Source organism: Protobothrops mucrosquamatus, unplaced genomic scaffold (assembly GCF_001527695.2).
Source record: "Protobothrops mucrosquamatus isolate PMUCROS unplaced genomic scaffold, P.Mucros_1.0 scaffold234, whole genome shotgun sequence".
Lineage (NCBI taxonomy): Eukaryota > Metazoa > Chordata > Lepidosauria > Squamata > Viperidae > Protobothrops > Protobothrops mucrosquamatus.
Genome location: NW_015386585.1, coordinates 432,598 through 457,596, shown reverse-complemented (window position 1 = coordinate 457,596; position 24,999 = coordinate 432,598). Strand labels below are relative to the sequence as shown.

The window sequence follows — 24,999 nt, the reverse complement described above, 5'->3', positions numbered from 1 at the left end:
AGGGATAATTGTTTGCTGTATAAATTTTAAAACTTGTCATTAATCCTGATCAAACCAGGATATCATTAGCATGTTGGGAAGATAATAATTATGGACAGATTTGGATTTTATTTTTATATTGTTCTGTATAATCTGTGTAGCAAATACTAATTATTGATCATATTAATATTTTTTCTTAAAAATATTCTGCGGTTGCTTGGAAAGGCCTCTGATGATGAAATGCAGGCCTGGGTGGGGGCAGGGGCGTGTCAATTCAGACCTCCATTTTCAGCTGCAGAGGCATTTCCTGAAGGCCTCTGATGGCGAAATGGAGGCCGGGGGCGAAAATAAGACCTGGTGCCTCTTTTGGAGCCCCCCCCCCAAAGACTGGGTCTTATTTTCGGAGAAACAAGGTAAGTCACCACTCTTTCAGTGCCATTCTAATAGTGAATGGTTACGGAATGAGTAGTTGTTAAGCAGTGTTCACCTGTACTCTATTTGAATATATAGTTTCTCTTATCGCCATATGAATATTTTTTTTCTTCTGGCAAGTTATATGATCTAGTTAAAATCCATTATATTAAGATTTTCTGCTTTTGATATCACCCGTGCTATTAATAAAATCCTTTTGGGATGAACCAATATTTTTTTAAATAACTTTTTCCTGTTCTTGAGTAGGTTTTAACTATTTGATTGCAGAGTTAAACAGTGTTGAAGTAACTTTGAAAAACAAATAATCTAGACTCCAGCAAATTACTCAGACATCCATATGTAAGATACAGATTCATTTTACAGCTGGATCGTAGGATTTATTGCCTTGGAAAATAAAAGACAGAAAATTAGCCAGTATCACATGTAATAAATGTTTAACTCTCAGAAATTTAAATATCATTTATTGCTTGTGTGTTCAGGCTACAGAAAGTGAGATGGGAGATGTGGATTTAACTGGCCTCCCAGAAGCACCAGTAGATTCTGAAGATGATGAAGAAGAAGATGAAGACATTGATAGAACATCTGACCCTCTGCTAGGGCGAGATGTTGTTCGGGAGTGTCTTGAAAAAGAACCTGCTGACAAAACAGATGATGATATTGGTGAGAAATAAAAATACTGCCTTTCGTAAATAAATCTGTTATTTTGTAGTATAAGCTATTACATAAAGATGGAGTAATGAATTACCCAAACAGTAATCATTATATAGCTAAAAGGATATCATGCTTGTAGCAATAGGCAGCAGCCAACTAAAGAGACTGTAAAAGTACAACTGTGTAGGAAGGGAAAAAAAGTTGGACAAACCAGTGAGTGTACCTGGTGACTTAAGATATGATTTGTTATTGTTAATGAATTTGTTAACGTTAGCTGAGATCTGAAAGTTTACTGTGGCCTGAGCCACAGCAGGGTGGATGGAGAGTTGAGTGAGATGTAGTGGTTGGATGATGTTGTAGGAAGGTGCTGTCCAAAATGTGTTTTACAGAAGCTCTGGCAGTCTGTTTTAGAATTATCCCATTTGTTGGTGGTTTGTTGGTTGGATGGATGGATCCCCTCAACTTGGGAATGGAAGGGCATTGGGAAGGAAGTAAATTATGTGGGAGAAAGAGAGCAGGGAGAACAATGCGTTTGACTTTTTGGCCAAGTTGATGATAGATTTCTCCAGGCTTATGGTTATGCAGGATTTCAGCCTGCCTTCTTTGGACCTGGAGTAAGAGATAGCTCAGGAGTTCATAACCACCATAGCAATCATGGTGGCCTTGGCCTCATGGCAAGAGTATCATGTCACCATTGCAGTCATGGAACTGTTCCAACTTTCTCAAGGTCCAACTTGCAATAGAGGTCAAACAATATATTTGTTTTTTGTCTTGGAGCAGCAGAATGGTAATCTGAGATTTGGGGATGTTAACATCAGTTCCTTGCCATGGACACCTCTTGTATCTGGAGTTCTGAACAATTAACTCCCATTGCATAGAGGTGGGTCATATTCAATCATCCCAGCGCAATTGGGTTTCAGAAGGAACTTGGAAATTTTACCAAGGCTGTGACATAGCTGAGATCCAGGTTGCTGCTTGAGATAGTCTATGGAGATTCTCAGTCATCCACATCATAGTTGTCCCAAAGATGCTTTTTCAGGATGCAACTGGACTTTCTTGTTTTTCTTTGAAGACATTTCACTTCTCATCCAAGAAGCTTCTTCAGCTCTGACTGGATGGTGGGAAATGGAAGAATTTATACTCCTTACAGACAGCTGGTCATTTGCATTTTAGAGAGTCATTGAGGCCACCTGGAGGCTTATCTGTGTCATCAGGGTCACCTAAGTAGTGCAAATGGGTGTGAAATCTTCTTGGAACTGTTGAAAGGACTGTGTTGTAGACTGGAGATAGATGATGCCCTATGCCCCCCTCTGAAAGAGGGGTCAAAGAGGCCATCTATGTCAAAATTGAACAGCTCTTAACAGAGGGAGAGGGATACGACATCATCTATCTCCAGTCTACAACACAGCCCTTTCAGCAGTTCCAAGAAGGCTCCATATCCATTTGCACTACTCAGGTGAGCCTGATGACACAGATAAATCTCTAGGTGGCCTCAACAACTCTCTAAAAGAATGCAAATATCCAGCTGTATGCAAGGAGTATAAATCCCTTCATTCCCCACCATCCAATCAGAGCTAAAGAAGTTTCTTGGATGAGAAGCAAAATGTCTTTTTAAAAACAAACAAACCAAGAAAGTCCAGTTGCCTTGTGAAAAAGCATCTTTAAGACTGCTTGAGATAGGCATATGACAAGGGTCTTGATTAGATCACGCTATGCAGAATCTCTGTGAGTGTGGATCCTGTCTAGCGTTCTGTTTTTATGGAAATGCTGTGGGAGATGAAGCAATGGAAAGCACCCCTAAAGCGTGCCTGCTGTGACTGGATGGCCTTTGCACAAATTCTTCTTGAGCACCAATTGGACCTGGAAGCTTTGCTCACTGTTGTCCACACCTTGATCACTTCCTGATTAGATTACTGCAACACTCAACACACAAGCCTGCCCTTAAATATGATTGGGAAGTTACAATTGGGTTTAGAATGCAGTGGTGCCTGCAGATCTAGGCTGTATTATATGCCATTGCTTTGTGAGCTGCACTAGAATCCAGTTTCTTTCTGGATGAAATTTAAGATGCTGGTTATCATCTTTAAGGTCCTGAATGGCAGATTTGTGGACCTCTCTCTAAGGATGTCTGTTCCACCAGGTAGAATAGAGTGGTCGTGCTCCTAGTCACTTCCCTTAAATGTTGTTATCTGATGTGACTAAGGAGATGAATATTCTCTGTAGCTGTTTCTGTCCTATGTAACACCTTCCTTCTATGCTTCTGGCCTTCTTGAAAGCCTTGGAAAGTTGGCTTTCCCACCAAGGACTGACTGGGTTAGTGTGTGGTTAGAGCCTAGTAAATGTGAATACTCAGTGATGGAGGAGTTTGTTTTGGACCGCTTGGAGTTGTTTTACATTTTATTGTGTCCTTGTTAGCTGTTCAGTTTTATTGTACATTCGATGGGCAGCAGTGTAAGTCTTTTTAAATCGATACATACATGCATGCATGCATATAAATAAATGCTAATGTAGAAAAATGGTGGTTACAACATTTTGCATAGTGCTTAATGATAAATCCTGTTCTTATGCATTTAATCTCTCCTTCCCTCTCTCCTTCAGTGTAACATGTAGATAATAACCCTTCCATATGATTAAAGTACATTTTCAATGTATAAAGGTAGCATTGAATTTAGGTCAGTGAAGATACCTATGTTAATTAGCTTGAATTGATGGATGATAGAGATAGAAATTCAGTTTTGTTATGAAAATTAAGTAACATTTGACAATGTACCTTATAGTTTTACCTTACAAAATTTATCATTTGCATTTAACATAAAACTTTTGTTCCGCTAGAACAATTACTAGAATTTATGCATCAGCTTCCAGCATTTGCAAACATGACTATGTCAGTAAGAAGAGAACTTTGTTCAGTCATGATATTTGAAGTGGTAGAGCAAGCAGGAGCCATCATCCTTGAAGATGGGCAAGAAGTAAGTAGGGCATGTTGTCATGGAAATGTTACTGTATTATACATGAGATACATATATTTTTGTGTTTCTCTATTGAGCAAATAGGATGACCATTTGAATAATGTTTACTGAAAGATACAAGTCTTTGGCATTATTACGTATATAATGAGAAGTTCTCGATGTTAGCATCCCCTAATGGGTCAGATTAGGGGAGATATTTCTTTTTGGCTGACAAGCACATTCAAATATCCATGAGGATAGCTAAGCTATATACTCTTCCCATCACTTTGTGGTGAATATTTAGATTCCACAAGCTCTTATACATGCAAATACTTCTGCATCACTGAACAGGTTGGCTCTATTAACATATATTTGGATAATGTTATACTTTTTAATTTTATATATACTTATTCTGGAAAGCATTCATTTTAGGATGATAACCTTATTATATCATATTCCCTACTTCTTTCATATTCTTCTTTGTGCAGTAGAAACTCTTTTACATTCATATTTACAACCCTTATGTTTAGTTTCTCAAATCCTTCTGCTATATATTTTCTACCTGGTCACAATAATATGCCCATTATCCATTTGCAGTTATCAGTGGGGCTAGGTATCATACAAGAATAGGCTGTTCACCATAAGATAAGATTTTGTAGAGTGTGGTAATTGACAGAAATTCTTAATTGCTTATTGATTTCTGATTATTTTTGTGTGATAGAAAGGCAATGATCATTAACATAACTCTTAATTTAATCTATTTATTGTTTTTTGTCATGTCATTGTTGCAGTGTAAACTGGACTTGTATCAAACCTCATGTTTTCATGTTGAGTGAAACTTTTGATTCATAGCAAGATAACTGAGATTGCTTTATGTTTTTTTTTACTTTAGCTTGACTCTTGGTATGTTATTTTAAATGGCACCGTGGAAATTAGCTATCCTGATGGGAAAACAGAAAGTCTTTGTATGGGAAATAGTTTTGGGATTACCCCATCTCTGGAAAAACAACACATGAACGGTGTGGTTAGGACCAAAGTAGATGATTGCCAGGTAAGATAAATGATATTAGAGTAAAATATTTTACCTTTGTGAAGCTTGTTATAAACAATCATAATATATTATCCTTTAAAATAATCAAGAGTTTATCCAACTGTAATACCAGCCAAATGTATGCGGCTTTCCTATCCATTCCCAATTTTCTGTGATTTACCTGATGCTGGATGTAGCACTTGACCCACTGGCCCATTCTTTTAGAGATACTGCCTTATCTAAACAGACCAGCAGAATGACCATGGACAAGCAAAAAAATCAGTGGGAGCAGGATCGACTTCTGTCTCCCTGCTGGCTTCCTCCACAAAGGTGCTGCAATGGTTGGAACTTTGACACAAGAATAAGACTGGCCTGAACAATGTGGAAATTTCAGTTCCACAGAAGTAATGATTCCTAGATTTATTACATATTCTTTAACTTAGTAGATTTGAAGTAGATTGATTGTAAAATAGTTGGGGTACAAGGCATTGGGAGCGGCAGTGACTTCTAACTTCCTGTATTAAAAGAATTTTTGGCAATAGATTTTTTACATGATATTGCTGTTTATTTTTAAATGTCCTTCTTATTTTGGAACAGTTTGTATGTATAGCCCAGCAGGACTATTGGCGTATTTTGAACCATGTTGAAAAAAATACGCATAAAGTGGAGGAAGAAGGAGAAATTGTTATGGTGAAGGAGCATAGAGAATTAGACCGCAGTGGAACCAGAAAAGGACACATTGTCATTAAGGTAATCAAAAAATGATATCTTACTAAAGATTCATTAAATTCCAGCTTTTATGAATATCATAAGATTAGTTTTCAGGATAAATCTTGTTTCTTATCATAGAGGATTATTAAATAACTCAACTATATTACTGGATTTTATTTATTTATGTAAACTACTTAAAGGCTGTCAAACTTTTAATAACTCTGGGTTTACAATTAAAAAACCAAAAATAATACTGGGAAAGAAAAAGATATATAAGTGGCCTGAAGACACACATTTAAATAACAACAACAAAAATCACACAACGGGCTCCATCGATCCACATTGTGAATAGTCAAGTTTTTAGTAGCTTTCTGAACATCATTAGAGTGGTAGCTATCCAAATTTCTTGGAAGAAAGAAGTGTGCAAAGGCACACTTCTTGGGTTCCCCTGGATGACACTACTTGATCAATGGAATGATCAACTGACCCCATGCCATAAAGGGATTTATAGGGGATAACCATTATCTTGAATTGTGTGCACAAGCTTACAGTTAACCAGTGCAGCTTCATGGAGCAGTGGGGTCACATAGGCATACTGAGGTATGCCCACTATTACCTGTACCTCTGCATTCTGGACCAGCTTGAACTTTCTAGAAGTTTTCAAGAGCAACCCCATAGAGACTGCATTACAACAGTCCATTCATGAGGTGACTATGGTGACTATTTGAAGGGTCTCCATTCCAGGAAAGAGTGCAACTGGTGCACTAGATGTACATGTGCAAAAACCTTTTGACCACTGCTGTCATTTGAGCAGAAGATGTGAGTCCAGGATGATCCCCAGATCACACAGCTGTCTAGAATGGGGAAATGCAACACCATCCAAGAGCAAAGATGGAAGATTCTCATACATAAGGAGACTCAAATACCCACAGCCACATGGTCTTGTCAGGATCGAGTCTTAATACATTTGCCTCCAGATTCACACAGCCTCCAGACTCTGGGACAGGACCTCAATAGCATCACCTGCTTGACCCAGAATCAAGATCTAAAGTAAGCCAATGGATATAAACCAATGGATGATTTACTTCTTTATTTAAAAAAATTATATAGCCACCTAATATCTAACATTGGATCACCCAGCAGTTTCATGTAAAAAAGAGGCAAGAGCATTGAGATATGTTGTACTCCATAAGTGAGGGTCTGTGGGCTCAATCACTTCCCCTCTATCAACAGTGATTGAGCCTGGCTGCCAAAGAGGAAAAGCCGTGCAAAATGGTGTTCCTCAATCTCAACTTCCACAGCCAGTCCAAAAGCATATCATAGTTAATTCTATCAAAAACAGCTGAAAAGTTACGTCTGGTTCCGGATTGCGGCGTCTGCAGCCATGCGGAGAGACTGCTCTCTTTGCCGGCTGCTCTCTGCCGGTAGACCCTTAATCGGAATCAGGTCGAAAAGTCGCCCTGGAGGGCAACTACCATTTAGGAGGCCCTCATCGACCGCGGAAGGGCGGCAGCTCCTTCCGCGGTCCGAGAATGCTCCTTAGGGCCGACGGAGGAAAGATCGGCCAGTAAAATGACCGATCACTTTGTTCTGTAACCAGAAGTCAGAAGAACATCTAAGCGCAAGAACCACCGTGGTTGATCTGGGTGAGATTTCCCCCCCCTCTCTTAGTCCTCTTTTCTTTTTTGCTTCCTGTAAAAAACATTTTTGGAACTATTTCCCTGCTTTAAGAAAGCAGCGTTTGTGAGTGTGGGAAAAGAAGCTTAAATGGACTGAAAATTAACTTTAATTGACTATTCTTTACTTTTCCATCTACTTTGGGGTCTTAAAATTTTTTTTATTATTGAACTAATTATTGGATTCAGTTTACATGTGAATAATATATTTTGTCTCTTCTTTTTCTGACCTTGTTAACTTATTTTTGGTGTCTGGGAAGAGATTTCACAGTCTACTGAGGACACCTTGTGGAGAAAAGTTAAAATTGCAACTGTCTTTTTTCCCTGTTTGATGTTGAGACTGACTTGACCTTCAGATCATCATAAAAGGGAAAAGACAAAGAAATTCAACAGCTGTATTTGTGGGGGTGGATACTGGTTAAATGTTTTTTAAATACAGCCTCCACTAAAAGATAACAGGATTGTTTCTAATCACTATCGAAATGGAGAAACCCTATTCACAACTTGACTGTAAACTTATATTGGAAAAAATTTATGAAGCCACTGAGCAAATACGTCTACAAATAAAAGAGAGTACTACAGAAATAAAAAACAGAAATTTTACTTTAAACCTACAAACTGACCTCCAGATCTTATCTGAACATTCTACAGACCAAAAAACAACAGAAGAGGAACCAATCAACATTAAAGAAGATTCTACTTCATTTTATACACAACCTAATGAGATTTCTGATGAACAAAAAATGACTGTAATTAAATCACTTACAATCTTAAAACCAACAGAAATGGATATACAAATACAACTAATTGAGAACCATGATAACTTGGATAATCATCTATTAATTACAAAATTGGATATAATTGAGTGTTCTATTCAATAGATCCAAATGTCGAGATTTGAATCTCTAAAACAACAAGGGACTATCTACAAAGAAGTCAGGTCTCCAAAACAGGATGGGACGCTCTTTCTTGACCCAAATGATACTACAAGGCACAAAGAGAGACTTATTTGTTGATATTGAGGCTCTGTTATGGAAACCTACTTGGCATAAAAAGAAAGCTAGAATAAGATTTAAGAGTGTGATCCAAAATTCTACATAACGGGTTTAAAAGGCTTTCTAGATACGGATTGATTCATAGTTAAGATGGGTGAATAAGACGTTAGATTGAATAAAGATTAACTAAATATTTGAACTTAGTAAGAAGATGTTTGTTTGTGTATTAACATGTTTGTTGTGGATATAGCAATTTTGGGTGGGGGTTAAAGGAGTTTGATATAGATATTGATTGATTGATAGACTATAGGTTTAAAAAATAGAGTAAAAGTGTATTTTTTGGAATAATATTTTTGTTGTTAGAAAGGATAGTTATTTGATAATGAAAGAAGAATAAGAGGGATTTTTGAAAAAAGAAGAAATGATATTAATAAATGATTACTGACTATGTTAAGGAAAAAGGAAATGGAGAGACACCTGAAGTGTTAGTAACATTTTTATTGTAGCAAAACAGAATATGGTAATTGAAAATAGTAAAGCTTAATACAGGATTTGGATTCATATAGATGAAATGTTATTGATGATTGTTTTGATTGACTTAACTGTATTGAAATACATTAATTTGAATATAATATATTATTTGAGGGAATAGAGAGGGAGTTTTTAATGATCTAATTTGAATTACATATGTATGATTTTGCTCTTGGATAATTGATTACCCTGTCATCACATTGTTTCCTAAGCACTTGTTTGTAAAAAGAAAAAAACAATAAAATTTGTAAAAAAAAAAAAGGGCCGGAAAAGTGATCAGTAGACTAATGGTAATATCTTCAAAACCAGATCACACTGCAATTGCTCTGAGACTGAAAGCAAATGTAGTGTATGAGCCCTGTAATGCATTCAGCTTTCTATTGTTTGGGACAATCCATAGAGGCCATACGTTCCTGAGATGACTATAACTCAACATGACAGGGTAATAAATTGAAGTCTCCAAGGACAAGCAATTTTGGAGTCGCCTACAGCAGCCTGACAAAGGAATTCTTTGATTCATAGATACATAAAAGGAATTGATTATTTGAATGCGTAGAAATGGTATGAATTGTAATGCTAAATAAATATCTAGAAAATATTGTACAATTAAATGTTTACAGTATTTATTACTAAGATTTATGAATAAAATAAATTGTTATAGAGACAATAACTTAATACATTGACCTGGTCTTTGGTTAACATTCTAGTATCTTGTTAATGTTAAATAAGACATCCCTGTTGTTACCTGGGCACCTGACAAATAACAAGTATATTTCTTTTCCCAAAATGGAAGATAATATAGGTTTTCTGCTTTGATCTCTCTGAACTCTCAATTTAGATTATCATATTTATCTTCTTACAGTGAGTGTTGGGTTAAGGAACTGCCACATCTTGCTTCTCATGTCCAGCTGTTAAAAAACAATTGAAGCTAAGTTAGAAATGGATTAGTGAGGCATCAGAAATTAGAGTGGTAATTACTGCATTTAAGTGCATGTGTGAGAAAATAATGGCAGAGTTTATCATGAAATAATAACAAGGGGACAGCAAATATTTATAATGAAGGATTTTAACAAGCATTTGGAGGATAGGTGGACAAATATTGTTTTAGCATAAAAATTTATGAATAACATTTAGGAATTGGAATTTATGTGTCACTATCTCTGATTGTATCATGGTTGATAATACTACAGAACTAAGTTGTCAAGAGATTCACTGCAGTCTCTTTGTTTTTAAGGCTACACCTGAACGTCTCATTATGCATTTAATAGAAGAGCACTCTATTGTGGATCCAACCTACATTGAAGACTTTTTATTAACATTCAGAACATTTTTGTCAAGCCCTCTGGAAGTTGGAGACAAACTTTTAGAGTGGTTTCAGGTTGACAGTCTCAGGGACAAGGTTGGTTCCTAAATTAGACAATACCGGTTTGGTTTTTCTAATTGTCATATGTTGGCTTACTTTTACTGATGAAAACTAGTTGAATTTTTTGCTGAACCTTATTGGATGTGTTTGATCTTCTCTGAAGTATATTGAGAGATTATAAAAAGAACAAATTCTGTGCAATTATTCATGCTATGCTGTCAAAAAGTAGTATCCCAAATTAAGCTTATTCTGGCTGTTCTTAATTTAAATAAACATACTTCCATCTAATTAGCTTTCGCCAAAGGAGGGTTGGAGTTGTTTTAAAAAATATGAAAAATAAAAGTAGATATATTTTATATTGTTAAAAGAAAGCACAATGAATAATAAAGATGGTAGGATTTCCTTCTGATCTTTATAATAGGCTATGCCATTCCTGGACAGAAAAAAAAGGAGTTCATGCTCCCTCATTTACTTCAGATGAACACTGTATATGTATAAAAAGTATTTAAAAAAATTACTAGTTGGTGTACTTGAGAAATTGTGAAGACATAAATAATGTTGATTATGTATACAAAGTTACTGCAATTCAAAACCTGGAGTAACATTTTATGTGGCTGGGTATTTCTTGCTATTGATTGATAAAGTAACTGGGAAATGGCCAGTATAGATGTAATTGGGCTGTAATATATAGCTAAATTTAGGAATGTGTTCCTGTTTTCTTAGCCTTTGAACTCATTATCAGCAAAACAGCATTTGGATGTTTTGGATCTTTAAAATGTCTGAAAATTGCAAGAAAAAATTCATAAACCGATTTTCAATTTGAAATAATATTTATTTAAAATTATTTTATTCAATTCATACATTTAATATTTTCTGTGAGTGTCATAAATTATATTTTTTTAAATTCTCTCAGGGCTCCTCTCAAATCTTTTTGAGACTGCATGGATCCTTGGGTCTCTGGAGGTTACTGTACTGTACAGTACTAATGATTTTTCTCCTTTTTTAAATTCGTAATTAGAAACTTTGATAAACTCATAAAATGAAATGATAAGTTTAAGCATTGTTTTATCTAGAAATAGCAGTAGAATTGTATTGAAATGTCAACTTGTATTTATTCTTAGGTTACTCGAGTTGTACTGCTATGGGTGAATAACCATTTTAATGATTTTGAAGGAGATCCAGCCATGACAAGATTTTTGGAAGAATTTGAAAAAAATTTGGAAAATGCGGTAGGACCCAATATAAACTATTTTATATTATATATTTTATAGCTATATCTTCTAAGACCACTTTAACAATAAAAAAAATCCAATCTGTTCAGAACATTTTTAGAAGGGTGTTCTACGAGTCATTCATATTTGTGTTTTGAGTGTCATTCAGGAGAGTATATATTTTAAGCCTAAACTGTTGGGCCTTTCTTTTACATGTCACAATTTTGGCAAATAACCCAGAACCAAGGTCATCAGTAGGATAGTCCTATGTAATCTGAATATTACACTGAATAATATGAGTGTTCTTCACTGTGGTATTTTATGCCTGTAAAAAGCTCCATTCCAATTTTTTTTTTTTTTTAGAGTTGACAGGTTTTTGGTGGGAATCTTGTGGTCCATGAGTATCATAGGATGCCTGGACAGAGCTCCACTCTTCTCAAGTGTTTCTTTAACTGGTCATTTGCTCATTTGTTAACTTTGGGTGTAGAAAGATCTCTCCAGTCTTTCAATCTATATAGAGCTGCTTAATTCCAAAGAGACTGTTCTTGATATTCCAAGGGGGATGGAAGTCTTTACCCATCATTTTTCTAAACTATTATGAGCCAACCAAGCAGCAGTTCCTACTTAATATCTTGAGATCAGTTCACAAGAACTGTGAGGCTAGAATTATGCAAGACAGCTACCTGGGCTCAGTCTTCTATTTGTATTCAGCACTATTTATGGGCCTCCAATCTCAAAGATGCATAATTTGGAGCAGCTGTTTTTATTTTGTGTAATAAGATATATATTTATTCATAAATGTGAATCACAAACACCAGTGAGAACTGGTTCCTAACTGAAGTAGTTTAAGTTCACACTCCCTACCACTGCCTACTTGGTGTCAAAATTCCTTTTAAGGTTTCCATTGTGTCAGCCTTAAAAATTGACCGGAATAGTAAGAGTTGTGCCTAATCATGATTGATATCCATGGTGCATAGGACTCTTGTCAAAAAACTTCAAAATTTTGAAACTGCAAAATTTAAAACTTCCATTTGTTAATTCATAAATCTCCAATCAGAGAAATTCAGTTACAGGTGAGTATAAATGGTTATATAATCTCCCCCTTCATAATTAGGATTTCATGTTGTTTAGATGCAGAACATTCATGTTTGCTTGTCTAATCATTTACAGAAAATGAAAGGACATCTCAGGTTACTAAACATTGCATGTGCCGCAAAAGCAAAGTGGAGACAGGTCACCTTGCAAAAGCCTTCTAGAGATTCACCACTTTTCTTCAGTCTTCTTGGAGGGAGCGAAAAAGGTTTTGGTATTTTCGTAGAGTCAGTGGAATCGGGAAGCAAAGCAGCAGAAGCTGGGCTTAAACGTGGTGATCAGGTGAGGTGAAATTTTAACAATTATATTTTTTTTAGTTTACTAGCTGTACCCGGCCACGCGTTGCTGTGGCTCAAGTCTGGTTAAATGGAAAAGAAAGAAAACAGAAAGCGCATGTTTGTCTTGCTTTTACGTCCAACAGATGGCACTGTTTTTCAAAAAAAGCATGTTTTTACCTGTCACGGGTGTGACATCTATATAATAGTAGGTATATAAAAACACGCGCATATTCGAATGCAACGTTGTGTCAAAATTTCAAAGCAATCGGTGAAGAACTTTTGGAGATTTAAGATTTTGAACAAACGAACATTTACATTTTTATTTATATAGATTTTGTTAAGTGACACACAGATAGGCATACACATTCACCTGAATATACTGACCAAGAAATTTTCTATTGGTTTCAGGTGACCCTGCCAAAAAAACCCAAAACCCCACAGACATTATTTTCCTTCCAATCATAACTAGAAAACTTTGTTAAACTGTGGCTTTCATTTCTTGGTGAAGCCAAACTATGGCTGGATAAAAGCACTAGATTTCTTTCTTATGTACTGAGAAAAAAAAGAAAGAAAGAAAGAAAGAATTGAATCTGATGATGTTTATGATGAATAAAATGTGATTTTGTAATCAATTTTCAAGTTCCGTCTGAGCCAATAATAAAGTTATCAAGTACTAAAGTATTTGAGAAACATGGTTTCTTACAGGCTTAACTTGTTTTTGTTATTTTATAGGTAATGGAAGTAAATGGGCAAAACTTTGAGAACATTACATTTTCAAAAGCAGCTGAAATCTTGAGAAACAATACTCATCTTTCGATCACTGTAAAAACAAATATTTTTGGTGAGTATCTTGCAGAGATGTTGACTAAGATCCTAAGTGCAGATATTTTTTTAAAAAAAAATCTTCCTTGAAAGAAGGGACTGGATTTTTAAATGATAAAAAAATGTGTGGAGCTTTCTAATCCAATATAACAGGTAAATATAACAGTTAAGACTGCAAGGAGTAAACTGCCTAATTCATAAGCTTGCTGTGATAAGGACCAAGGTTTTTTTTTTTTAAAGCTGGACTGGCATACAGTAATTTGAGCATGATTAACATTCAGAGTTAGTTCCAGATATTTTCAGTTGAGTTCAGAGATAACTTTTCCTTTATGTGCTCCATCAGAGATGTGCAATGTATACCCTTCAGTATTCCTTCATCATAGTCTACGCCAGTGTTCTCTAACCTTTCTGGCTCTGCGGACTGGCAGAGGCAGCGATGGGACAGTGGAAGAAGGGATGGTTTCGTGCACACCAATTTCACAAAGGCAGCTTTGTGTGTGCTTGCCCATCACTTTGGCCCAGTTCCAAACCGGCTGGGGCCTGGCAGAAGGCTGCAGACTGGGGGTTGGGGACCTCTGGTCTAGAGCACTCTTAGGATGGGCAGAGCTAAAGCATTGTGGGAAGGAGTTTAAGATATGAGATTTAAGACACCTATTTCACTCCTGCAGCCTCCCTCTACTAAATTATGAATTTTCTCGTGGTTGTGTATGCTAGGAAATTACCACTATTAAAATAACATCTTATTTTTTTCGATCCATCTAATCTAGTTTAATGTAACATCATTAGCTATAACTTCGCGGACAGGTGGATGCTTAAGTGTTTTAAAATAAATGGGTGGTCATTAGCTGGAAAAGTTGAATAAAGCTGTCATGCTGTACATCATCAAATTGGCACTAATGTACAGCAAAACGTCTGTAGAGAGAATCTGATAGGTTTTACTACTGTTCTCTTTGACTTCCTGTGAATTTTAAATACCTTTGACGTTAAATACATTTTTAAACAAGCATTGTGTTCTAATAAAAGAATATATTTTCAACATTTTTACAGTATTCAAAGAACTACTTAGTAGGATAGGACAGGAGAAGAATGGAGTTCCACATATTCCCAAAATAGCAGAAAAGAAAAATAATCGTTACTCCATCCCAGATATTCCTGGAGACGTGGAACAAATGTTTCCACGTGAGAAAGCAAACAAGAAAATGAAAGCAAACACTGTGTCTGGAGGAAGAAACAGAATCAAGAAAATTTTAGACAAGACACGATTCAGTATCTTGCCTCCAAAACTGTTCAGGTATGATAAAATATTAGACTTTCTTTCAAGGGAACTGAAAATGTTTTTGAGGTGTTAAAATGAGTACTACTGGTGATCCAACTTTGTACAATCTCTTATTCAGTCAACCCTTTTATTTAATTTTGGATTTTTAAAGGAAATCCCTACGTATCAAATTCTTCGCCTGTAGAGCTAATAAAGATTAAAATTTTCATACGAAAGAACACACCTTCACCATTACAAGTAGGATAGTATCAATACATATACAAGAATATAATGTCTATATTTAGAAACTGAATTAAAATTTATCTTTGTGTTAGGCTCTTATTAGCATTCAGGGGAAGGTTTATCTACTCAATGCTGTAGAAAAGGAATTTGCTCTTTCAGGTTACAGGAAGTCTTCAGTTAATGATGGTATATTCGGGATGAATTTTCTATTGCTAAGCACTGTGGTCGTAAAGCACAAGGTCACATGACCGTGCCACTTAGCATCAGCAGTCTGGCAGTCCCTGGTTAAGCAAGGAACATGAGGGTCATTAATGAGGACCTCAAATGATCCAGCTTCCTGCCAGCTTCTCCATTGACTTTGTTTTTGGGAAGCTTACAGAGAAGGTCACAAACTATGGTCACATGTCCATGGGGTACTGCAGCGGTTGAAAATCTGGACCAATTGCTGAGTGCGCAGATCACAGTCATATGGGGTGCAGCCTTGGCTAGAACTTCAAGGACTTAACAATTATCCTCGTTTAGTGCCATTGCAAATTTGAATGGTTGCTGAATGAGTAGTTGCTAAACAAGGACCACCTATATCATAGTCTTGTCTTTTATACCAATTCTAAGAAGGCCAAGTAGAATAAATGTTACTACTTAATCTAGAGTTCCATAAATCGTTTATTTCTTCATTTATGTCAACAATATGAGTGTTTCTATACAAGAAATATTTCCCTCTAATTTCCAGTCTTTTAGTACTTCTAAATACTATTTGGCTTCCTCCATCACTTATGTCTTTATTAAAATAATTTATTTTTCTGGATCTTCTGTATTGACAGCTTTCTAATAATCTCTTATAGTGATGGCAGTGTAAGCCAGTCACAAGATGACAGCATTGTGGGAACAAGACAGTGCAGACACAGTTTGGCAATTATGCCTATTCCTGGCACACTTTCATCCAGCAGTCCTGATCTCTTGCAACCTACAACTAGCATGCTGGATTTTTCAAACCCTTCAGGTGAAATAAGTCTCTTTTTATTGTGATATGTGTCTAAAGTTCATCTATTGAAAAAAAAAAACCTTAGTTGTTAATTGTTGTTTGTAAATCAGTATTATGAGTTCATTAACACCGTATTTTTGCCAAGATTATAACCTACCTAATACTAATGTACTCTGGGCAGTGCAGTCAAGTCAGTTGCAAAATAGAAGAATGAAAGCAAAAGTATAACATAAAGTAATATTGAAAGCCATTAATAAACTTCATCATAGATATCCTTATCCTTTAAAATATCCTCAAAACCAGCTACTCTAGTTTTCAGGGACAAATTCATAGTAGAGCAAAATTGCTTTAATTTGTTTATTAAGTATTATCAGGATTGGGTCCACTTAGGGATATTTGATAACATGAGGGGCATTATTAAGAATGCCTAATGTTGAAGCAGAGAGATGCTGCAACTAGCCCTCCTCTCTTGATCATAGAATTGAATGGGTTCAGTTCAGTTTTACAAGTCCTGGAGTTGCTTCATTAAGGGCTTCCCAGGTAATATCAATAGTTGGGAACTGGGTACAGAATCCAAAGAACCCAGAATTCACAAACTAATTTGGGGGTAGTATGATTGAATCAAGAATAACTACCACAGTTGATGTTATTATGTTGTTCAGATATCTATTGATGGCTATCAACTATGATCCAGTGCAGGGGTGTCAAACTCGCCACATCATGTGACATGTCATGACGTATTATGACTTTTTCCCCATTGCCGGAGCTGGGGTGGGCGCGGTTTCGGCATGATGTCCTTTGGGACAACCATGACCTGCATAATTGAGAATCTCCATAGATACTTGCTATAATCTTTTGATCCATCCTTGTATGTCTGGATAAACCATAGCTATTCAGTATCATCTTTTCTAGCATGTTTAGATAACGTCAGTACTCTGTAGTTAAGTAAGAAAAAGAATAAAATGCACGGATATTTATACAGAATTTATGCTTAAATGTATACATTTATAGGAAAGGTGAATCATACTTATATAATTACTAATGTCTTTAATTTACAGATTGTACTAAAAAGCCAGATCCCATAGGCCAGTTACAATACAATGTGTTTATTAATACTTTTTCCCCGAGAAAAATGTACTGTACTTAGGAATGTTCAAAGGTTATGCATTAAAAAAATAAAATGTTTAGAAGAAAATGGCAACTAAATTGAACATGTAATGTAATTTACATAATAAATTGGCTGTGGGACCTGACTTTTGGTACATTCTATAATATAATTTGTAGAATCTGGAGAATATGAAAAACTAAGAATTAGGTGTCTGCTAGTCCCCATAACAAATTAAATTATGTAAAATGTTTTATTAAAAGAAAGTGCATTATCGCAGAATGCCTAATCTGGAAAGGAAGAACCTGTGGCCTTTTAGATGCTGCTGATGTACTGCTGTGCCTTGTCATGCATTTCTGCTTCACCAATTTCAGAGGGCTACAGGTTCTCTCCTCATGCCATACAGCAATCTTAAAGTGTGGTCCTAGGACCCCAGGGGATTCCCCAAAAGTCTGCCAGGGTCTGTGAAATCAAAATTATTTGCCAGCTTATGTTGAAAATAAATAAAATTTCTAAAATCCTATCAAATAATTGTGAGAAATGTTAATGTTTAATGCAGTAAATATCCAAGATAATCCACGGGGGAGAGGAAGTTCTTTTGAGGTCCTCCATAATGTTCAAAAGTAGGAAGGGGTCCTGAGAGAATGTTTCTTATTTTAAGAAAAATGGATTACAGTATTGGGAGGGGGTGCTTTTCCTGAAACAGACAAACCATTCAATTTAATTTAGAATTATTTGCTTGATACCAGCCACATGAGTTAGATAATTTCTGCTCTAGAGCAGTGGTTCTCAACCTATGGGTCGCGACCCCATTTGGGGTCGATTGACCATTTCACGGGGGTCGCCAAGCAAGGCTGTCCGCCATTTTTTCCCCTTTTCCGGCGGGTGCCTTATCTCCCTTGAGCTGGGCCAGCTGGTGGTCGGCCTGCTCCGTCTCTGCCGCTTGCCAGCTACGCCTCGGCTGGCGCAGGGGGCGGAACCACGCATGCGTGGCGCTCCTGGGCAGGGAAAGTCCTCGACTTACGACCGGTTTAGTCCTCGACTTACGACCGGTTTAGTCCTCGACTTACGACCGGTTTAGTCCTCGACTTACGACCGGTTGGGGGTCGCGGTATTAAAAAGGTTGAGAACCACTGCTCTAGAGGCTACTCAGTAATTTGCAAGCTTGTGAATTATCTAAACTCATTCCCAAGTGTATGTCAGATTTTTTTTATCACATTATATCTTGTTTTCAAGATATAATGAGAGAGAGAGAGAGAGAGAGAGAGAGAGAGAGATATCCATAAAAAAAGGCTTTGACCTGCTTGTATTTCTGCATATTGTTTACATTTTTATCTTTAAATAAACTTTTCAGCACCATTTGTGTGCATAAGAACCAATCTGGTATAGTGGTTAAGGCAACAGGTTAGAAACCGAGAGACTGGGAGTTCTAGTCCAGCTTTGAGCATGAAGCCAGCTGTGTGACCTTGGGCCAGTCCCTCACTGTCAGCCCTGGGAGAGAGGCAATGGCAAACTATTTCTGAAACCTTTGCAAGAAAACAGCAGTCACTAGTCCAGACTGTCACCAGGAGTCAACATTGACTCAAAGGTAGACAGAAGCACTTTATGTTTGACTTGTACAAAACTTTTAGATTTTTATTATGTAAATGTTTTTATTCGTGGCATAATATCTAGATTCTGACTTTCCCCCTTTTTTCATTCTGCAGCAGTTGGCTTTTACTGTAAGTATCCCAACGTGATGGGTTGGGTATTTTTTAAAATATGTATATTTTAATAGCAGCTTTTATTTTATTTTGTTTTATTTTTTTATCAATCAATCAATCATTAAAATTGTTTGCCTCCCACCTCATCTCAAGGCTTCATTGAGACAGTAGATTTCAGTGTTGCTCCGTGTATATTTTGAAAGCTACCATGTCAGGAAAACAAACATTTAGACAAGCCTTCTAAATGTTTTTCTGTATGCAGAGAAATTGTTTTATATGAAAAGAGATTATGAATATGATTCTCTCTTCCAAATCTGCAACTGAAATACAGTGAGAAAGTTTTCATCGTTATGTTTTCTGTGCATATTTGAATCAGATTTTAAGATGGAACGATGCTTGGCTATTGTGTATCATTCTGTAAAGGTTATTTTAGAAATTCAGTCTTCTGCAGAGAGTTTGTATATTCATGTTTGTTCAGAGTAGAAACATTAGAAGAAAATAAATGTCAGTCCATTTAAATTGTATTCCCTTGCCCTCTCTCTATTGGCTTTTCCAAACCAGAAGGTATATCATGTAACAATGCTGTTTAACAAAGAATGAATTATCCATAAGGAAAAAGCAATCAATACACTATGCTTGAAGTTTAGTAATCTTTATTGATTTATGAGACACTTATTTCTTCTCATAATCCACATCAAGTTAACAATTACAATTCTTTCCTTGGTAACACTATAAAGCAAAATATCAGATAAACAGTAACCTGGTTGATGGCCATTAGGAGGATTAAAACATCCAAAATAGTTACAGGCTTTTAAAAGGCTTTTTATAAGGGGTTTAGATCTCAGAGAAATGACGTATAGTGCAAGGTCCGCTTGCTTTATCCAAGAACAAAATAAATACATGTTTATGGAAAATATTTTATTGCAAGTCATTTTTCTATAAAGGCTAAAAAAGAAATATGTATAATTAAACATAGAAATAATATATTATCCATGGAAATAAGTTAACACGTTAACTCTTCTGTTTCAACCTCAGACATTCCTGATCAGGTTATAAGAGTCTTCAAAGCTGATCAACAGAGTTGTTACATTATCATCAGCAAAGACACTACAGCAAAAGAAGTTGTAAGCCACGCAGTACATGAATTCAACTTGACAGGAACCCCTGAGACCTATTCTCTGTGTGAGGTTTCTGTGAGCACGGAAGGAGTCATCAAACAGAGAAGGCTTCCCGACCAGTTCTCAAAGTTAGCAGACCGAATTCAGCTCAATGGGAGGTAAATATTTCATTTTGCAATTGAGTTAGAGAAGAAAATACTAAAAAGAAGCAGCATTTCTTTCTGCATACAGATTTTATTGCCTTTGATTTGGTACATACAGTAGTTACCAGGTTGTGTTAAATAAATGCAAAGTAAAAATGAAGTGTTACATCCACAGATATTTTATAATTAAAATATAGATAGCTCATAATATAGAAGTATAAAATCATAACAACACCACCACCAACAACAAAATAGTAGCTGAGTAGCTGAGAAATACTGCATCAGAGATAAAAATATTGACTTAACCTAGCTGTAACCCTAAGATTATACATTAATGCTCTCTAAAAAGAAACATGGTTTCTGGGAAAATGAAAAGTCTGTTTTAGAAGTAACTCCCAGAGAGCAGTCATGGAAAAATAGTGCAGGCATAATTATGTTTTTGTGTAAGGTCAAGCATTCTTTATATGAGTAATTTATATAAAAGCCTTATGATTGGTCATGAAGAGTAATGGGCACAACTATCTAATCTCTTCATTTGTATTAATGAGCTTTTCTCCTATCCTTTCCTTCAGTTCTACAAATCTGCATCTAACCACAGTAATTTTGAAGGGATACTGAGCGCAGCAGGGTGAAAAGGGAATATTTTGTCTTTGATAGATGCAGTTTCTTAGATGTAATTTAGTTTCTTACATGGGACTAGAATTCTGCAAAGTTACTAACTCTGTATTAAATCATATATGCTTCTCACTGTATTTTTAGGTATTATTTGAAAAATAATATGGAAACAGAGACTCTGTGCTCAGATGAAGATGCTCAAGAATTGCTAAGAGAAAGCCAAATCTCACTTTTACAGCTGAGTACTATTGAAGTGGCTACTCAGCTCTCGATGAGAGACTTTGAATTGTTTCGAAACATTGAACCTACTGAGTATATTGATGAATTATATAAGCTGGATTCTAAAACAGGAAACACTAACCTGAAACAATTTGAGGATGTTATTAATCAAGAAACGTTTTGGGTTGCTACGGAAATTCTATCTGAAACAAATCAGTTGAAAAGGATGAAGATTGTAAAACATTTCATAAAAATCGCTCTCCATTGCAGGGAATGCAAGAATTTCAACTCTATGTTTGCTGTTATTAGGTTGGTTATTTTCTTTTAAAAAATAATAGAGTAGCAGGGAACTGAAGTGGATTTGAAGAGCATAGACTTTTATCCAACAAACTGAAAAGTTATTTGCAAACTTAAGATGACCATGATACCTGCAGTTTTTGTTTGAGTTTTACTTCTCAAACAGTAATAGTCCTAGGAGGTTGGCTGATCTTGAAAATTAATGCTTGCCCACAGTCCCTGTTGGCCTGATCATGCTCTATGATGCCGGTCTGCAGCCCCTGCAACCCTGCCCACAATCCTTAGCGTCCACCTGTGGCAGCTGTACATCCTATTTTCTCCCCAATGCTCCTTGGACGGGACTCCCTTCTTGTTTAATGAGCCATGCGCTCCAGGGATTGACAGCAACTGGGAATGCTGGGATGTGACATTGTACTTTACAACTGCATCACTTAGCAATAGAAATTCCAGACCCAATTGCCATGGCAACCCAAGGACTTTCTCTAGTGGGGTTGTGAACTAGACCTGGAAACTGGGCGGGGTGGGGGGTGGGAAGAACAACTTCCCCATTGTTGCCAAGAAAATGGACATGTCCATGTAATCCTGAAAAGTTGAGCTTGACTCAAAAGAATCTTTATATTTGAAAATATTAACAATCAGATCTACTTAGTTTTTCATTTTGGTAGAAATTATTTATAGATAAATACTGCCAATGTTTTAATAGGATTTAAGTATTCCAGAGATTACGAGCTACAGTTCTGTCACTATTTTTAATCATAAAGTAATATATTGTTAGGAGAGCCAGTTTGGTGTAGTGGTTAAGGCATCAGGCTAGAAATTGGGAGACTGTAAGTTCTAGCTCTGTCTTAGGCACAAAGTCAGCTAGGTGTCCTTGGCCAATCACTTTCAGCTCTATGAAGAAGGTGAGTGCAAACCACTCCTAAAAAGACTTTGCCAAGAAAACTGCAGGGACTTGTCCAGGGCCAGAGTCCAAACTGACTCAAAGGCGTAAAATAATAACAATACTTTGGCAAGAGTTTTTATCTCAGTTAAAGCTATCCAGAGTTTTTGCTTAATCCAATTTAACTATAGCTATTATTTATCAGCTCCAGTGTAATATTATCTGCAGTTTTAGATGGAAACCTATCTTCCACTACAGAGATGTAAGGAGAAAAGAGAATTGTTTTGTTTTATTATGGTGGTGCTCCATCACATTGCAAGATATAAGATTGCAAAATCATATCTAGGTAAGATGCTGATGGACAAGAAGTAATTTTCTCAAAGCTTAGAGGGATTTCTGTAAGTAGTTTTTTAAGAAATTCTTTCTTCCCTAACATTTGCAGGTAGGAGTTGCTGGCTCTCCAACAGAAAATAGAGTATCTATGCTTTTGTTAAAATGTCGCTCTTCTAAAGGTATACTTTTTTGATTTTGTCTTTAATATTTACAATACTAACTATTAAATAATTTCTTGCAGTGGTCTTAATCTGGCACCTGTGGCTAGACTCAGAAGTACATGGGAAAAGTTACCAAGCAAATATGAAAAACACCTTAGAGATCTTCAGGATCTTTTTGATCCATCTAGGAATATGGCAAAGTATCGCAATATCCTCAGCAGTCAGAGCATGCAGCCTCCAATTATTCCATTATTCCCAGTGGTCAAGAAAGATATTACATTTCTACATGAAGGCAAGTCTGGACATTAAAAATATAATGCATTCAGTTATTTTTATTTTAAAGTCCTATGGCCCACCAAAAATGAATTTCACCTTTCCACTATGAGTAGAGGCCTACCTTACCTATCCAATATATTATACTTAGTCACATAATCAGGCAATTATTTAGACTGGATTTGTCAGTTTTGTACATCTATTGACTCCTTCCCAGTGGGATAGGCAGATGTTTTCCTATTATTTATTAAACTTGTATTCCGCCCGACTTCCAAATGTTATGAGGAACTGAGGTATGTGTAAAGAAAAAAAAGACTCTTTTTGATTTGGATCTATGTTGAAGAATCGATTTTCAGACTGAAAAAGTTGAAACCTCTCGGAAAAATAAACATTCCTTTCCCAAATTAACAAGTAGTGGTGGAAATTAAGATAACTCCCTTGCTATCAGTTTCTTTTATTGTTGAAAATGCAAAGGCAGTTCAGATCTATTATTACATGTTCGTTTTGCTGACAACTGCTGATGTTAAAAAAAAATGGGTGTGCACATTTTGGGTGATTGGCACCTGTCCCTTGCCTTAAAGCTTTTTGCAACTTCTTGCTTGCATTCAAGACTATTAACATGTAATAATGTGCTGTGATACTAAAAGAAGTAAGTTGACAGCCTCAGAAGTATGTTCAAAAATCTTAAACATTTTCCCCACATATTTTAATTGTACAGGAAATGATTCAAAGGTGGATGGTTTGGTAAATTTTGAGAAACTGAGAATGATTGCTAAAGAGATACGGCAGGTGGTCAGAATGACTTCTGCTAATATGGATCCTGCTGTGATGTTCAGACAAAGGTATGGAATTAGAAATAGAAAAATGTGGGATGTAAATAATTGCATGTTTGTATTTCCATGTTTATCTTTTGTTTAGTTTCATTGTTAACACTTATGTAAATGTGAATGGAAAGCAAACATATATGTTCTGTTAATTTTCAATACTTGCATTGAGGTCTGAAATACTTGTATAGCTAATAAATCTTTTTTTATGTTGATATATTGCAGTGTATGAAATTTTAGATTAGTAGGAGTCTTATCTTGCACAAACTAGAACATAACTCAGCATGTCTAAATTAAATCATTTTTAAATTGATAAATTTGTAACTCAATATATTTTTAAATAGTACTGTTGGGTCTAAAATCATGTTAGATAGTGTTCATTACCTTTGAACCTTCTACATATGAAAATAGATGAAAAAGGGACTATTTCTAGAAAACTATACCCACATTTAATTGGAAGCTCCTCTGCCTGTTGTCCTGTTCCGCAAACATGGTCCTTGAAGCCCAAATCTTTTTTTGTGTGCGTGTGTTCTGTGTTCACCATGTATTCTAACAAGTTTTTGTCTCTGTATTCCATTGTGAAAAATTGTTTTACTGGTTTGAAAAGTGTTTTTACCTGATCAAAATTTTCATTTATTTTTCCTGTCTACATCCTTTTCCTTTCTGATTCTCAACTGTGATTTCCCCCCCTATGCTTTCTTTTTTTAAATACATGCTTCATTGTACATGGCTCTTGGTTACAGGAAGAAGAGGTGGAGGAGTTTGGGGTAAGTGCAGAGATTAATGCAACTAAGACTTTAAGCAAAATTATGCAACTTTTAACATTCTGCATCATCATTAATGCATGCATCTCAGCAACAGCATGCATTTTATTAACCCTGCAATACTTGTTCTAACTATTTCTAAATTTAAGATAACACAGGTTTATGATGACAAATTGGAACCCACACATTAATAAAATCAAAATTATATGCAATCATAGCGATTTTATTTATTTTAAAGTCCTTGAAATTTGCCCAATGATGGCTCGGATAAAATCTTTTTATTAACAGTTGATTTATTCTAAGTGTTGGTTGAAGACTTAAAAAAAACACGGACCACACATTTACAAATATCTGTTAATGGATAT

At 35.9% G+C, this 24,999-nt stretch overlaps 1 protein-coding gene across 1 annotated transcript in view; it reads left to right on the top strand.

Moving 5' to 3' along the window:
* The window catches only part of LOC107285994 (rap guanine nucleotide exchange factor 6), a 50,677-nt gene that overhangs the window by 5,779 nt on the left and 19,899 nt on the right, over positions 1–24,999 (top strand). The window contains exons 2-16 of the mRNA XM_015814279.1: positions 891–1,071; positions 3,895–4,031; positions 4,903–5,061; positions 5,638–5,790; positions 10,188–10,352; positions 11,438–11,545; positions 12,698–12,901; positions 13,630–13,738; positions 14,767–15,010; positions 16,060–16,217; positions 20,043–20,283; positions 21,028–21,411; positions 22,854–23,065; positions 23,765–23,888; positions 24,614–24,637. Coding sequence (XP_015669765.1) covers positions 891–1,071; positions 3,895–4,031; positions 4,903–5,061; positions 5,638–5,790; positions 10,188–10,352; positions 11,438–11,545; positions 12,698–12,901; positions 13,630–13,738; positions 14,767–15,010; positions 16,060–16,217; positions 20,043–20,283; positions 21,028–21,411; positions 22,854–23,065; positions 23,765–23,888; positions 24,614–24,637 — 2,603 coding nt within the window. The remainder of the gene's footprint in view (positions 1–890; positions 1,072–3,894; positions 4,032–4,902; positions 5,062–5,637; positions 5,791–10,187; positions 10,353–11,437; positions 11,546–12,697; positions 12,902–13,629; positions 13,739–14,766; positions 15,011–16,059; positions 16,218–20,042; positions 20,284–21,027; positions 21,412–22,853; positions 23,066–23,764; positions 23,889–24,613; positions 24,638–24,999) is intronic.